Below are 16746 nucleotides of genomic sequence, written 5' to 3'. Positions count from 1 at the left end.
GAACCCTTATTCAAGTCAACATTTCCACATAATTCAAAGTTAGATTAGAATTTCCCATGCATCATCGACTGGAAAGTTACGCTGGAAATGAGAAGAGAGAAGCGGAAAAGGAAATTTGAGATCTAAAAGGAATTTGAGGTTTAGAATGAAATTTAGGATTGTGTTGCAAGTTTTAAAAGTTGGGGGACCTAAATGCAAGCGCCTGAAAAGTTCAGTGACCATATTGCAAACGTACTATGGAAAGTGTAACGGCGTCAAACGGTCGGGGACCATATTGCAAACAGACTAAATGTTAGGGGACCATTTTGCAAATAGACTAAATGTTAAGGGACCATTTTGCAAACAGACTAAATATTAGGGGACTGGATTGCCAATTTTAAAAGTTGAGAGATCTAAATGAAAGTTTTAAAAAAATTCAGTGACCATTAATGTACTTTACTCTTTATTTATTTAGGTTGAAGATGGGATCCGGTGGGAGCAAGGGTTCTTCTCCAGAAGATCTATTTTCCTATCCTCTTGCCTTGGATCTCCTTCTGGACTTGCTGAACCGCGTTATAAAAATCGGAACAGTATAGAACCGGAACCTGAGCCGGATCTGGTGAAAAAGAAACCTTCACGGAAGGTTAAAGGTGAAGTGGCACCTCATTACGGAATGTCACTGCCATGCATGTCTTCCGGTACCGGTAGCAGTTCCAAAATTGATACCGACGCCGCGGCGGCTGCCGCAGCAGCGCATCACTCTCCTTCTCGTTGCCTCTCTGGCTTTAGCTTCCTTCCGGGTAACGTTAGTTTTAGATTAAGCAGAGCCAATAGTTTGGGGTCGTCTAGGGCATATTCTACGAGCCTTGCGATATTGAACCGCGATGACAACTCCGATACATTTGAAGAACATCCACACATCTTCCCCAAAATTCTTCTTCTTCTTCTTCTATAAACTTATATTCTTCCGTAATCTTCAATGATGGGGGCACAGATAGGTCAGATAGGGATAGGGATAGGGATAGGGATAGGGATAGGGATAGACGTGTTGGAGTTGGAAGTCGAGAACCTGTTGAAAGGAATGTGCATTTTAGCAGAACTTTGAGTGTTGGAAGGCTTCGTGACCGTGTTCTTCGTAGAGCTTCTATATCTGATTTCACGTTATGCCCTTTACAGCAAAACAGCAACCAGACTCACGCATTTGCAGCAGACGGAGAGTCGTGACAATCAGCTACCTCTCCTTCCAGTTCCACATCCACATCCACTGCCCCCGTCATTCCAAACCGTCCCGTTTTTAACATTCAGGATCATGAAGTTGAAACCTTCCGGTCTAGAGAAGCCAGATATCATGATCTACTCGAGCACAGATCCAATTTCCTTGAAAGAAGGAGAAGAATACGATCTCAGGTTTGTAATCTTCCAATTCAATATCTTCTGGTTACTGAATTAAGAAAATAACATCTCATCATCATCTGTTGAACTGTACATTATTCATTAACATCTTGAATACAACAATTGTTATGGCTAACAATTTTTCCTAGTGCTTTATTTATATCTCGTTGCTTATGCCTGCATTCATTCTGCCATAAGTTAATTGGTTATTGTCCATTTCGATGCAAGATGATGCTTATTTTTCTATCTGTTTTTTTAGTTACTAACCTATGAGACTGCTTTAGGTTCGAGCTCTTCAACGGCTAGGAAGCCGTTTTGAAAACTTTTCTGGACATGAAAGGTTTTGTATATTATCTGGTCAACATAGAACTGGTCGATGCACTTGTCGTATAAATAATCGAGATTCCAATTCAAATGATCAGACAAGTGTTAGGGCTAGTATATCCAGAATCGTTATGTTAGCTGAAGCTTTATTGAGGTAATTCTAGTTTTTAATGTTATTATTGTCTTCTCTTCATTGATCTTCCTTATTTCTCAAGCACCTATCACCTGGAGTTAAATTTCTATGCATTTTAATTAGGTTCTGGATGAAATTCACCAGCAGTCCGTGGTTTTATCTTCTCGAGCTTCTCTATCTTCAATTGGATCTGTTCCTGCACCTAATGAAGTTGTGGAATCGCTTCCTGTCAAAGCATACAACATGTCACACAAACTTACAATGAAGAGGCTGCACAGTAAGTATTTATTTTCCTCTTCCATTTGAAAAATGTGAAGCACACTTGAAAATTTTTGTTTCCCCTAGAGATGGTTGAAGATGAGATTTAACTGCATATGCATTCACTTTAAATGGATCAGCAATGAAAGAATATGTGGTTGGCATTTTAGCTCAGAGTAAGTTATAAATTTGTGCAAGAACTCAGATGAAACATGATCAGTTGTAGAAAGAGTTTTCTGAACTACAATATGTTTGGAAATTGATAATGAGGCAGCTTGACCTATATCTTAACAATAATTAAGCTAATGACAATATGAGAGTAAAATAATTAGTTAACTGAAGTTTTTCTTGTTTGGGATAATTTGAAGCTGAAGGGCTTTAAAATTAGTATTCAATCAGCTAATTTAGTACACTAATGAACCCTGAAAGAAGAATGATTGCTAGTTCTTTGTCACGGAAGAAATGGAATCTTAGCTCTTTTGGGACGCTAAGTTTTAAAGCCTGCTGCCAAGTTATAGTCACTGGTAGGCTCAAAAGATTTGGTGTCTAGCACTCAAGTAGGCCTATCATTGGCTGATCTGTTGGTAATCTATCCACACATGCCTAATTCTATGTAAAGTATGAAATTGAAGTTCAATGGCATGATTTCTTAATGACTTATGAGAGAAGTAATAAGTAATTTAATTATCCTGCCATCGACCCACAATATTGGTTCAGACGAGTTCCATATGCAATTTTCTTGTCTAGAGGACTCCATTTGGCTTTAATCTGTTACGGTTTAGCAGCTATGTGTAACATGTAAATTTGAAATATAGACATGATAACCTTGTGTAATATGCATAGATATAATGGATGTAAACCTGTGATGTAATATTATTACTTAATGTACCAAAAATAAAAGCATTAATATTCTCTAGGGCCGAGTGAAAATTTCCAAGAAAACTGAAAACTACTCAAACCCATTAATACAATTCGGGTAATAGTTATATAAATTTGGTTTTTTTGGTTCAGAAGTTGAAAAACTGCAATTATTCAAAGTTCAAACCAAACCAAATCGAATTCTATTTTTTTCTTTAATTTATAATTAGTTCTTATTTTTTGATAATATAAAAATAAATATTTTGTCTAAATTAGTGAAAAATAAAGCATATATATATATATAAATGAAATATCGATAGCCAAAAAAAAAAATGGAAGACCAGTGAACTGAACTGTTCTGGAAGGATGGAATTTGGTTCGGTTTGAAAAAACAAACAGAATATAGCCTATTAATTTCATTTTTTCCCCAAAACCAAATATAACCATTGTCACCTCTAATATTGACATGATACATGTGCAAACTTCTCCATCCTTAAGCATCAAAGCCACAAGTTTTAGATTTTTTAGTCCAGGTGATCTAGCTAGAGAATAATGATTTCATTGGTCTTGAATCCAATACGAATAGAGGAAATTGGGGGAGCTAGAGATGGAAATTTAGACCGACTTAGGTATTGTCTACCTGCATGGACATATAAAATGGTGGGATGTGCAATTTCTGAGGGCCCTAACCTTCAGTATGCTTTCTTTTTCAGTAACTTCATATGGCATTAGTCTACAATCAGGCATATTTTACGTCTTAATTTTTTGTCTTTTATATTCAATTCACAGATGTTACATATGCCTTGTGGAGTATGAGGAGGCGGATAGCATGCGGGTATTGCCTTGTAATCACGAATTCCACAGAACTTGTATAAACAAGTGGCTCAAGGAGATTCATAGGTATAAGAGGGACACCTATTATTGACACTACAAGAAAATATATCTTTAATGACACACGAACAATGACACACGCTAATTTATGACTTGCAAAATATGTGTGTCATTAAAAAATGTCATGTTTTTTAAAATCTAAACGATTTATGACTTACAATAATGTGTCATATTTAATAGTCATAATCTAAAAAATTTACAAAAACACGGAGTATAGTTTTAATTGTGTGTCATCTTTAGGAGTCGTATTTTAATTCCCCCCCCCCCCATTATTTTCATCCTTCCCGCTTCTTCCCCCCTCGATAATCAGTTTGAACCTTGAAATTGTGTCAGGTTCTTAAAAATGACTCAAGATGTGGAGATGAAAGAACAACCAGCTCCTTCCAATTCCGTTACTTCCTCTTCTCCATCCACTTTGCACCGTAAGCTCACTCCATCTATGCATCTATAACACCCATATTCCCCCTCTCGTACGCATATTTTTTACGCTTGGTGGTTGAACTTTGATTTGCTACTTTCTAATGTTTCTGAACTGGGAACTTGTGGGATTTCTTGGATTTGAATAAATTCTTCTGGGTTTATGTTAGATTTGAAGGAAATTACGTTTTAGACTAGCCAATCAGGATGTTTCAATCCTGGAGCCATCTAAGGCTGTAAGTTTCCCTTTTGTTTTTCAAGTCAATCTGTTTAGGGTTTTCGGTTTTTCAGGGAATCTGATCGGATCCTGGTAGATTTGGAAACTGATTCGTTCATATTCTTTACAGAGTTTTTTCCCGACAATGACCAAGATAGTGGGAACTTTAGGTCCAAGGTCTCGATCTGTTGATGTTATTTCTGGTTGTCTTAAAGCTGGAATGTTTGGTACTGTATTTTCGGACTCACTGCTTTTTAGTTACTACTGTGTTATTGGAAGCAATATTTATTTATTCGTTTGTTTTTGTTTTTCTTCAGTGACTAGGTTCGATTTCTCGTGGCATGATACTAAGTGTCATCAGGAAACTTTAGAAAATTTAAAGGCCGCCGTTAAGCTAACTAAAAAGCTTTGTGCCGTAGGTTATTTATATATGGATTGTTTTTTTGTTCGTTTTTGAACTTATGTTTGTTTCCTTAAAAATTTGATCTGTTTGAATGTTTCCTTGAACCAATGTCCCCTGCCCCTACCTCTATTTGTTTTGAACCTTTAACGGTTCGATCCCCCGGTCCATTTTCTGGTCTGGTTATTTGCGTCACTGGCTTATCTAAAGGTTGGTTATTTCTGGTTTTATTGTTTTGGGGTACTTCTTACAGTGTACTGCTGTCTGAGTTTGATAAAAACTCGTATGATTTCGAGTCTGGGTACTTTGAATTTTGATTGAACTCATCATATTTTGTCATTACATGTCAATGTTTCTCTTTTGCTTGCAGAAGCAAGGAGACAAGTCGTGGAGGCAACGGAGAGATTAGGTGGTCAATACAGTACTAGTTTACATCCTCAATGCACCCATTTGGTGGTCCATATATCATTTCTCGTATTGTTTGGTTTTAAATCACTTAGATTTTAGCTTAATGTGAGACTTGGCTGGCTTGGGATAAAGAGAATGCAAATGGATATTATGTGTACTGTGATGATAATAAGGTTTCCTATTGTCTTGTCTTTGTATTGTCTCTGCTGCTGCAAGTGCAACTGTTATGATGAGCCTTAATATTAGTTACAGCGTTAGTGGACGCCCCAGCAAAATAACGAATGCGGTGGACACCAGAACTTCATGAAGCCTTTGTTGAAGCTGTCAACCAATTGGGAGACAGTGAAAGTGCGTTACTTTCATTTCTCATGAAACTTTTTCCAAAATATGTTATGTTTTAATTTGTTTGGTATTTTCAACTTGCATGAGCTACTCTAAAGGGCGTGTTGAAGCTTATGAAAGTTGAAGGCTTGACAATTTATCATGTTAAAAGTCATTTGCAGGTGCATAGACTTTTCTATTAGTTATTAATTTATATATATATATTAAATGTGTGTACAAAGGCTTGGATTTGATTACCTTTTAACCGATCTCTTCACTGCAGAAATACAGAACAACTAGATACAGACCAGAGCCATCCAAAGGTATATGTTAATCTCCCTTTAAGTTTCTTCCTTTTCCTTAGCTGTGTTACTTCTCTGAAAGCATGCATCTATTGCTTTTGTTTCTTTATTGGAACATATATATTTTTAAATCAATGTTTTCTCTTTGTGACTTATATTGGGGTTGAGATTGATAGTTTAGAGCTACATAGTCCAACTTGGCCTCATCAATGAAGTGGATATCAATTTTAAAAAATAGTTAATTGGTTCCAGAATCTTTAACTTTCCAGTGAAGATTTATGATGCATGTCTAGCTTGCACTCGACAATCTCCCATCCCATACTGATATAATGAAAGTTATTGCAATCTATGTGAATGTTGATATTTAAAAAAAGTTGATTTTTGGCTTTTTGCTGGACTGTACATGGATGCTTAAGTTATCAAGATATGTGCGTTATTTGTTAGAGATGGGATTTATCTAAATTCACTTAGACCAGGAAAGTTTAGTTGAATGCCCTCCTTTGTTTGATTGATTAAGGATGTTCAGAGTTCAGACCCACTATGTTACTCATTATGATCATTGGAATCTATAACTAATTTTGGTAAATGGATATCAATCACCTTTTCCTCTGAGCGAAATAGAATTCAGTAGCACGTTTTTTGCAAGTTTGAATGAAAATCATCATTATAACCGAGAAGGATGGGTGAATTACCCATATGTAAATAGAAGTATCCTCTTAAATAATAGTGTAACTGTGAGAAATGAAAAGTAAAGCTTTTAAAGCTTAAGATACCTTTACCACAAATTTACTTGATTTTTCGTTCTTTTCATATTACTTAGTGATGAGTGATGACTTGATAACCATAAATGAAAATGTTTGCTCTTTACAAATGTTTGGACTACTTTATGTTCTCACCTGAAGATAGTTGATGCTTGATTAATATATGCAAAGTATTAATTCCTATATGTCATCAGCAATTGGTTCAAATAAGGAGTGGAAACCAAAGGTGATCAGTTCTAATTTTGGGAAGGGTTCGGGAACAGCTGGTGCATCTGATGTTCCTACTAGTTTAGTTGAAGCCAATGCTCATTCACAGCCTGTTTCAAGAGTTCTCGATTCTGAAGAAGCAACTTCAAAATTGCAGAAGAAGCTAGAGGAGTTGCATCTCCCGCAACGTCGACATGTTTGATATTCGCAAAGAATGGGTATCTTATGTGGAAAACTTTATTATGTCGTGATATTTTGTATCGACATATGATTATAATATTTTTGATAACTTAATGTTAATATATTGTATGCAAATAGATTGCTTATATATAATATGATATATATATTTTGTATTATGAGGCATTAAATGTGATTTAATTTGATTATTTGTCAATCTACAATATATATATATATATATATATATATATATATATATATATATATATATATATATATATATATATTTACGACATACAATCATGACACACGAATATGTGTCATCTTTTCTAATGACGTGTGCTTCAATGACACGTAACGAAGTCATAAATGCGTGTCATAAATTTATGACACAAATGTGTGTCGTCTTCATTTATGACGGGGGCTTTAATGACGCACAATGAGCGTTATAAATTTATGACGCACAGTTGCACGTCATCTTAAATTCATGTCGGTGGCTTCAACGACAGGCAAATGTGTGTCATCCGCACCCATAAATGACGCGCAATGCGCGATATTAAAGGGGTTTTTTCTACTAGTGTGAATTTCTTTTTTAACATAACTTTGTGGTAAATATATATGATTAAGGGTGTGCTAGATGAAATTGACTTGCCATTTCTTACCCTGAAGATGGACAACTATTATTGCATTTCTTTAACTTAACGTTGTGGTATATATATGGTTATGATTATATGTTTAAGGTTGTGCCAGATAAAGTCAACTTGGCATTTGTTCCCCTAAAGTAGAACGTGGGTTGCAGTTGCATGCTAATTGTCAGGTTATCATTAAGAATAGTGAAGTGAAACAGAAAGACCAAGTCATATGAGACTTGAAAGACTCATCAATATTCCCCTTTGAAAATTTTGGAGAAATGCATTTTTTTATATGGTGATACAACTATAAAATTGCCAAAGGGTAATGCTGGCAGGACATACAACTCGTTGGTCCCAAAGCCTTTGGAATGGCTTGCAGGTGCATGCATTAATCTTTCCGAATCAATTTATCCCTCGTTTTCCATTTATGTAATTCCTAGGAAATGATCTGCCAAATGCTACCGATCGAAATGATCCTTTATATATCTGTGAAGGATGATGCACCATACTTTCTTGCTGCCTAACCTGGTGATGAAATGTATGAAGAATTATATTCTTTCAATCATTAACCTAACATTAATATTGTTGGAAATCTGAGAATTAAGGAACTGAATCTTCTTCCTTATTTTTAGGAGTTAACATAGTGTAAATATGTATCTAATTGTAGTTCCTAATTTTTAGGGATATTTTCCTTTTTTTTGTAGTGATTCTTCCTTTAAGTTGTAATATGATGTTAGAGAAAAATAGAATTTTTTTATTTCTTCTCAAATCTGTTCATGGTATCAGGCTTTAGGGATATTTCCGATCCATTCCACTTCTTTAGTTTTCTCTCGTGTCTTGTCTTTCTATCATGACAAACAACACTGAAAATGTTTTTGATTCTGAGACTTCACAAGTAACTCAGAATGTTTCCGATCCAAACTAACTTACATCCATAAATCTCTTTTTAATATTCAAAATCTCCAAATAACACTTAAAACTAAGAATAACACCCAAATTCCAAACATGTTTTAATCACTTCTAAGGCTCCCAATCTCTTATTTACTTCTTTGATAAGTCAAATATACCTTTAAACTCCAATCACTGACTCTATTTCATCAAATCACTTAAAAAACCCCATTTTATTAAATCTCTAATAAATCACTAATCTCTTAGTTTTATTCACACTAAAGCTTTCCTTAAGCTTCTATATCACTTAAGGCTTCAAAACCAACCCATAAATGAAAGGAAAAACCAACTTGAAGGAATCTTACCTTTGGCTATAGAGGGCACCAGGACGATGTGAAGAAAAAGAGAACCAAGTTATTTTCAGCTTTCTTTCCCTTTTTCTACTATTTAACCCTTAATAAATATCTCAAATAAAATGAATATTAAAATCATTTCTTTCTAAAAGACCATAATGCCCCTTCATTCTTCCATTCTTACTAATAAGTCTTAAACAAAATCTATAAATTAAATCCTTGTACTTTTCAATTTATTCAAATTAACCCACAAATTTTTTAAATCCTTTCACTATGGTCACTGACCCAATGTTTGGGGGTATTACAAGTACCCTCAATGACTTGAAATTAAGAGAATGACTTGGATAAGTATGGAAACGCTGATGTGCTTATATGTTGTACCGTTCATAAGGGTTTTGAACCATGAATCTAGCACGTTGACATTTCTTGATACCGTTGCAATATAGAAATGAAATAAATACCATTGTAATACTTGTTCGTCTCCCTAAGATCCGTTCAGCGATGATCTTGATATTGATCATTTCAGCTAGTGCAGTCAGTGTTAAAAAGTGAATAATAGAGAAGTATCATGGTTTGAATGATTGACAAGTATCGTAATGTTGGGATATGTAGTTCGATTTGACTCAAAATCATGATAATTTGGTATAAATTCAGAATAATAAAAACTACCATTTTACTCTTATTAGATTAAGTTACTAAGAATCTATCAGAAATTAAAATGTCCAGAATACTCCTATTTACCTGAATAATGAGAACACTCATGTTATATCTAGATCTTCAATAAGTTTGATGTAAAAGATTCTAAAAGCCTTCCTGGTTATTCAACTGCCTCCGAAAATATTTGAATACTATATGATCTTGATAAATCACTTCATGAATGAATGATGATTCCGTTAGCTATCAAACCAACTTTTTATAGGGATATTGATCCTGAAATCCTATTAAATTACAAAATTTCATGGTCCCCCTACCTGACAAATATCAAGTACCTCCAAAGAATATATGGATCCTCTAGTGTGTTCCTTATGTGACATGTAAATGTTTTACCTATTTTAAAACGTGGTTTTTCAAAGTTATAGATTTAATAATATTTTGATTCAATGTTAAATGAATTATGGTTTAATGATATGTGTTATCTAATTTTTTGTTTTCACTGGAAAATATAAATGTTCCTGAATTATGGATCATGGGATCTACTACTTACTACTTGAACAGTTTTATCGGGACATTATATAGGTAGGCTGGAGTATGGAGGTTCAGCTCGGTCAAACTGGAATTCCTTATATAGGTTCAGACTGATAGAGATGATAATTCCTTATGGACCTAAGGTGACCCTTGGGTAAGCTCCAATGCCCCAAGAATGATTCTTGGGTAGGCTCTCAGGCCCCAAGGCACTCCCTTAGGTAAATTATGAGACTGCATATGTGTTTGGGTGGAGGGAATTTATGTGATTTAAATAACTACATGATCATTTTTATAATATACTACTGGATCATGATTTTGATATTAAAGTTACTGCTCAATTTGATTTCTACAGGGTACTGTATGGGTAGACAGAAGTATAGAGGTTCAGCTCGGTCAAACTGGTAATTCCTTATATAAGTTCAGACTAATCGAGTTGGTAATTCCTTATGGACCTAAGGAGACCCTTTGGGTAGGCCTATAGGCCCAAGAGTATTCCCTTAGGGTGGCTCCTTTGTTGTGTACTTAGGGTAAGTCCTTATAGATGAAGTTTTGGGGAAACAACATAAAGGTGTTCGGTTGAAGGGAATTACTATGGTTTTAAAATATGTTTTAAACTACTAACATTTTTAAAGGATCTATATACATTACTCTGTTTTGTTGGAACACATTAGACATCCTATTCCGATCTCCTGAACTTGGTCATCTAAATGTTTCCTCTGAACTGAAATCATCATGTCTTTTACTTGAAGAAATATCAATGGAACCACAACTCATCTCGAAAACATGTAGATGTCTAAATCGATAAGGAAATCTTTATGCTTGCTTATTATTTGCATGTCCTTCAGCATCACTTGGTAGTTTTGTATTATTGAGCTTCCTAAAGCTCACTCATTTACTCACCATTTTAGGTTAAAAGAATCAAACCAGTGCAACTATCGACATCAGTATAGGAGTTCCACCGACATTGCTTGTGGAGTACGGTGCATGTGATTAGGGGGCATATAGGTTGTATTCTATTTTTATATGAGTCTGAAACCTATTTTATTTCTAGTTATTGTTAAATTCTAAATTTAATATATAATTTGTTTTACAATTTTACTCGCTTTAACAAAATTTTAATTATTTCAGGAATTTTACGGTGGGTCGCTCTGATGGCCCTAATGTGACACCTCGAATCAGATCGGGTCACCATCATCGGTCTAAAGGTGTTACAGAGACTGTGGTGTTGTAGGCAGTGGGGAGAAGCTTATGCTTCATAAAATGATTCCACAACCTAGCCCTTGGTTGTAGACTCTTGCGATCTACTGATCGTCGGCTGGCTTGTTGCCCATTCCACTTTGTGTTTGAAAAACAGAGGTCCTCCAATATGCCATGGTAAGTCTCATTATCAACCTCCTTCGTGAATATGGTGTGGCTATCAATAATATAATGCAAATTAAAGTACCAATTAATAGTTGAAGAGGTAAAGCGAATAGAAATACCATGAACCACCATAGCATGTTGATTTGGGTCGGTTAAGTTGGCATAAAACTTCTTCACAAGAGAGGCATTTATGTTCTCTAATTGCCTAGAAAATTTTTGTCACTTGTGTTGGTGAACAATGTCCATGACATGACCTCCAAGGTCGGCATCTTCAGCGTCGAAGAAGATGAAGCCTAACTCAAAGAAAACCCGACAGATATTTAGCCCTTGAAACTGTTCTTGCGCCGCTTCATCGATGAAACACAATGGAGATGATGAAGCCATGCTTGGAGGATGTGAGCGCACCATTTTTTGGTTAAGAAAGAAGGAAAAGATGAAAAAGCTTGAAATTTTTCGGCTATGGTGTGCGGTTTGAAAGAGGGAAGAAGAATAAGAGATGAAGTTGAAGTGAGAGAGTAAAAAAATAAAAATAAAATAAAAAGGGAAAAGGGGGTTATTTAACAGCTGGATGAGGTGTGGGTTAGTAAACCCAAAAAAATAAAAAGCCAAAAGTGAATATTTTCCCTCCTTTATTTGTCTTGGTGCAGCACACTCCTATGTCCTTAATCGTACGATTTTCTCATGCCTTCTGTGTGGGTCCCTAAAACTTTAAAATAACTTGATTATCAGAAAACAACTAAATATAAAGTAAAATAACATAAAATAAAAATTTATTTATGCACAGGATTAAATCCGAAATGTGATGGCATCTTGAAAATGTTCTGCAGATTCCGACATCTTACAAGAAAAGTGTTGATTTTTCATGCAAGGGTGGATCTCCTTGATAAGCTTGCAGACACTGAATGTTAATTTTGAAAATGGTCCCATCATCAATATTATTGATATCAACAGCACCATGAGGGTAGAAATGATGTACTTCACCATCGTGACTTTAGTTTGCCGGGAAAGAGCTTCAGTCTCAAGTTGAAGAGGAGTACCTGTTGGCCAATATGAAAATGCTTTGGCAAAAGCATTTAATCATGCCACTTATTTTTTTTCCTTTTAAACTTTTTTATTTCCATATGCTTGTGCTCTAAATTCTTCTATTTCATTTAGATCAAGTAATCGTTGCTCTTCAGCTAGTTGCACGTTAAAGTTAAGCTTTTTAATAGCCTAATATGCCTTATGTTCTAACTCCATAGGTAAGTGCCATGCTTTCCCATATACCATCTTGAAAGATGACATTCCCAAATATGTTTTGAATGGCATTCTATAAGCCCTAAGTGCTTCATTAAGCTTTGGGGACCATACCTTCCTTATAGGATTCACCACCTTCTCTAGGATTTGCTTAATCTTACGGTTGAACACTTCAGCTTGCCCATTGGTTTGTGGATGCTATGCCATGGTAATTTTGTGTCGTACTCCATATCTTTGCAATGACTTGGCAATTAGCTTGTTATCAAAATGAGTTCCTTCGTCAATGATGATGGCCCTCGGCGCTCCAAATTAGGTGAAGATGTTCTTGTGAAGGAACTTGAGCACAATTTTAGATTCATTCTTTGGTGTTGTAATTGCTTCAACCCACTTAGATACATAGTCTACAGCAAGCAAGATGTACAAGTAACCAAACGAATATGGTAACGGTCACATGAAGTCAATTCCCCACACGTTAAAGAGCTCAATCTCCATAATATTTTCCAATGGCATTTCATATCGCCTGGAAATATTCCCAGTGCGCTAGTATCTATCACATGCTTTGTAAAACTCATGGGCATCTTTGAATAGTGAAGGCCAATAAAAGCCTAATTGGAGGACCTTAGTAACAATCCTTTCACCTCTGAAATGGCCTCAACAGGGAGTTGTGTGGTAATGGTATAGAATATCTCTTTGCTCTTCCTTAGGGACACAATATTGAATTATTTGATTGGCGTAATTTTTGAATAAATACAACTCTTCCAAAATGTAGAAATTTTCATTATGCTTGAACTTCATCCTTCCCTGAATGTTCAATTCATATGGCAAAATAACACTGACAAGAAAATTAACTATGTCAGCGTACCACAGAATTGTCGTGGCATATAAAATTTTCTCATCTGATAATTCTTCTTGAGTATCTAAAATGTCATGGCATTCAGAATTACTCTCTAGCCTAGATAAATGATCTGTAACCTGGTTCTCAGTACCTTTTCTATCTATCACCTCCAAGTCAAATTCTTGCAGTAGTAATATCCACTTAATGAGTCTAGGCTTGACATCTTTCTTGTTCACTAAGTATTTAATAACTGAGTGATCAGTGTGAACAATAACTTTGGTTCCTATTATGTATAACCTAAATTTGTTAAATGCAAATACCACAACAAGTAATTCATTCTTAGTGGTTGTGTAATTCATTTGTGCTTCATTCAAGGTATGAATAACATAATATATAACATAGAAAATTTTACCTCTGCATTGCCCATACACAGCTCCCACAATAAAATCAATCACAACACACATTAGCTCTAATGGTAACGTCTAATCGGGGGGACCATGATGGTGCGAAGATAAGTCTTTGTTTCAACTCGGTGAATGTGCCATGGCAATTTTTATCGAACTTGAAGGGTTGATTTTGTTGAAGCATGGTGCATAAGGGCTTGTATATCATGGAGAATTCCTTGATGAATCTTCTATAGAACCCAACATGCCAAGGAAACTCCTAATTCCCTTGACAGATATTGGTGGGGGTAGTTTCTAGATCACCTCGATTTTGGCTTTGTCCACTTCAATGCCCTTATAAGAGATCTTATGGCCTATCACGATGCCTTCGGTCACCATGAAGTAACACTTTTCCTAATTAATCACGAGGTCAGCCTCCTCACATCGCTTGAGTACCTTTGCCAAATTGCCGAGGCATTTCTCAAAGTCATCTCTAGAAAAGGAGAAGTCATCCATAAATATTTCTAGGAAGTCCTCAACAATTTCAGAAAAGATAGCTTGCATGCAACGTTGAAAAGTTGTCGAGGCATTACAGAGTCTAAAAGGCTTCCTTCGGAAAGCATAAGTGTCATAGGGACACGTGAACGTAGTCTTCTCCTGATCCTTTGGTGCGATGTTAATTTGATTGTACCCTAAATATACGTCTAAGAAGTAGTAAAATGCCTTGCCTACCAATCGATCCAACATTTGATCGATGAAGGGAAAAGGGAAGTGGTCATTTTTGGTGATGTTGTTTAGTTTGCGATTGCCCATGCATATATGTCATTCGGTGACAATGTGTGTTGGCAACAGCTCATTGTCCTCGCTAGTCACTACGGCCGTGCCTCTCTTCTTTGGCACACATTAGACAAAACTCGCCCATGAACTATTAGATATGGGGTAAATCACTCCAGCATCAAGTCATTTGAGGATTTCATCACAACTTTCTTAATGACTGAGTTTAGTCTTCTTTGTGGCTTTATGGATTTTCCGTGGCATTCTTCCAGTAGGATCTTGTGCATGCAAATAGTGGGACTTATTCCCTTTAGATCCGCCATTGTCCATCCTAAAACTTTTTGTGCTGTGACAAAACACTTAACAAACTACATTCTTGGTTAGGAGTAAGGGCATATGAAATAATAACAAGTAAAGTTTCATTACTACCCAAGTAAGCATATTTAAGATGATGTGGCAAATTCTTTAACTCTAGGGTAGGTGCATGTTATAATGAGGGCTTAGGAGGAACAAACTCATCGAAATCAAGAGGCTCAAAGCGAGTACCTGGGCTAGCTTTGAGAAAGCTAGCATGCTTCACCTCTAAAGAAAAGTCATTGGGCTCCTTGACACTTTCTTCTTCAATGAGCCTCTCATAATTTTCTAGCTAAATGAAATTGTCAAGGCAAAATTGACCAGCTTCTCCTGCTATCAATGAATCCACTTCAAAAATGCTCTGACATTCTTCAGACTCATCCATGTACTTTAGAGTACGAAAAACATTAATACTGACACATTGGTCGACCACTCTTATAGTGAGCTTACCCTTCTCACAATGGATAAGAATACGCCCGGTAGCTAGGAAGGGTCTCTCCAAGAATATGGGTGTCGTGGCATCAACCTTACAATCGAGTATAAGAAAATCAATTGGAAACAAAAATTTATCCACCTTTACAATTACATTCTTAACTCACCCCTCAGGACGAATATGGGAGCGGTCGGCTAGTTGCAAGATAATAGAGGTGGGTCTTGTATTTCATATTCCAAGCTTCACGAAAGGCATTAAGTTCACGCTTGAGCCAAGGTCACATAGTGCCTCCCAACATAATTTTCTACTATCGAACATGGAATTGTGAAGCTGCCTAAATCTTGTCGCTTTGGTGGCTATTGCTTCAGGTAGAGCAGTATGCTTTTGTCGTGGTAATGGTCTCATACTTCTCAGCTTTTCTTTTCTTGGTAACAATATCTTTTAGAAATTTATCATATGCATTTGTTCTATAGCTTCAAGAAAAGGAGCATTGATGTGGAGTTGGTCTAGAATGTCGACAAACTTATTGAATTGAATGTCATCATTATGCTTATTTAGTCTCTGTGGGAAAGGTGGTGGGGGTTTGACTTCCTCTAATGAAGGGATGGGAACAACTTTTTTCGTGGCATTTTTGTTTTCTCCCTTAATTACTTCACTAGATGAACCCTCATCCTTATCCCCCTCAACTTGTGTCTCTTCTGGAATTTTACGCTCAACTTGCACAGTTACGGTGGTTAAATCATTATTCTTCTTTCCCCAAAACTTATCTTGTACATTGATTTGGGTGCACTTTGTAGAGTGAGTGCACTATATTTCTCCTTTCCATGATGTTTAGTGACTTCACTATCACTCAACAGACGAGCTGGTTGACGTTCCTGTAATGTCACGGTAATTTGACCAAAATAACCCTTCAACGCCCTTAGAGATGAGTTTGGCTTTGAAGTAAAGCTCCTTGATTTTTTATAGAGGTAGCATGGTCTTGCAGCATGGTCTTCGTGGTTGTTATAAAATCTTGGATTGTGGCTTCCAAAGAACTTTTGTTGGATGAAGATGATACTCCCTTATTAGAATTATGTCATGGCATATTTGTTTGAAAACCTTAGGAGTTATTGAAATTATGCGGCCCAACGGGTTGATTAGTATTACTGATTTCTTGATTTCCCTATGAGAAGTTTAGATGTTGTCACCATCCAAGATTATCGGTGTTAGAATAGGCTATTGTTGTTGCCTCGATTGTAGTTTCCTACATAGTTGATGGATTCCTAA

At 36.0% G+C, this 16746-nt stretch overlaps 1 protein-coding gene across 2 annotated transcripts; it reads left to right on the top strand.

The window, feature by feature from the left end:
- The first annotated feature begins 487 nt into the window (after positions 1-487).
- On the top strand, positions 488-7110 carry LOC120120723 (protein PHOSPHATE STARVATION RESPONSE 2-like). 2 transcript variants are annotated; one of them, XR_005515924.1, is made up of 12 exons: positions 488-977; positions 1011-1386; positions 1656-1849; positions 1952-2105; positions 3734-3844; positions 4169-4257; positions 4423-4488; positions 4600-4696; positions 5240-5625; positions 5718-5780; positions 5882-5921; positions 6856-7110. XR_005515924.1 is itself a non-coding variant. In XM_039140275.1 (5 exons), exons 2-5 carry the CDS (start codon positions 5581-5583, stop codon positions 7068-7070), a joined length of 363 nt encoding a protein of 120 aa, XP_038996206.1. In that variant the 5' UTR covers positions 4706-5079; positions 5240-5580; the 3' UTR covers positions 7071-7110. The 2 variants fall into 2 exon arrangements, 1 of the variants encoding a protein (XP_038996206.1); XM_039140275.1 differs by lacking the exons at positions 488-977; positions 1011-1386; positions 1656-1849; ... (3 more) ...; positions 4423-4488; positions 4600-4696 and adding an exon at positions 4706-5079.
- Positions 7111-16746: the final 9636 nt, after the last annotated feature.

Source organism: Hibiscus syriacus, unplaced genomic scaffold (assembly GCF_006381635.1).
Source record: "Hibiscus syriacus cultivar Baekdansim isolate YM2019G1 unplaced genomic scaffold, ASM638163v2 tig00110346_pilon, whole genome shotgun sequence".
NCBI classification, from domain to species: Eukaryota; Viridiplantae; Streptophyta; class Magnoliopsida; order Malvales; family Malvaceae; genus Hibiscus; species Hibiscus syriacus.
This window is presented reverse-complemented; position numbering and strand designations above follow the sequence as displayed.

Coding starts and splice junctions, on each gene's coding strand:
- LOC120120723 (XM_039140275.1), top strand. CDS start 5,581: ATGAAGCCTTTGTTGAAGCTGTCAACCAATTGGGAGACAGTGAAA. Junction 5,781..5,881: donor ATGTTAAAAGTCATTTGCAG/GTGCATAGACTT, acceptor TCTTCACTGCAG/AAATACAGAACAACTAGATA. Junction 5,922..6,855: donor CAGACCAGAGCCATCCAAAG/GTATATGTTAAT, acceptor ATATGTCATCAG/CAATTGGTTCAAATAAGGAG.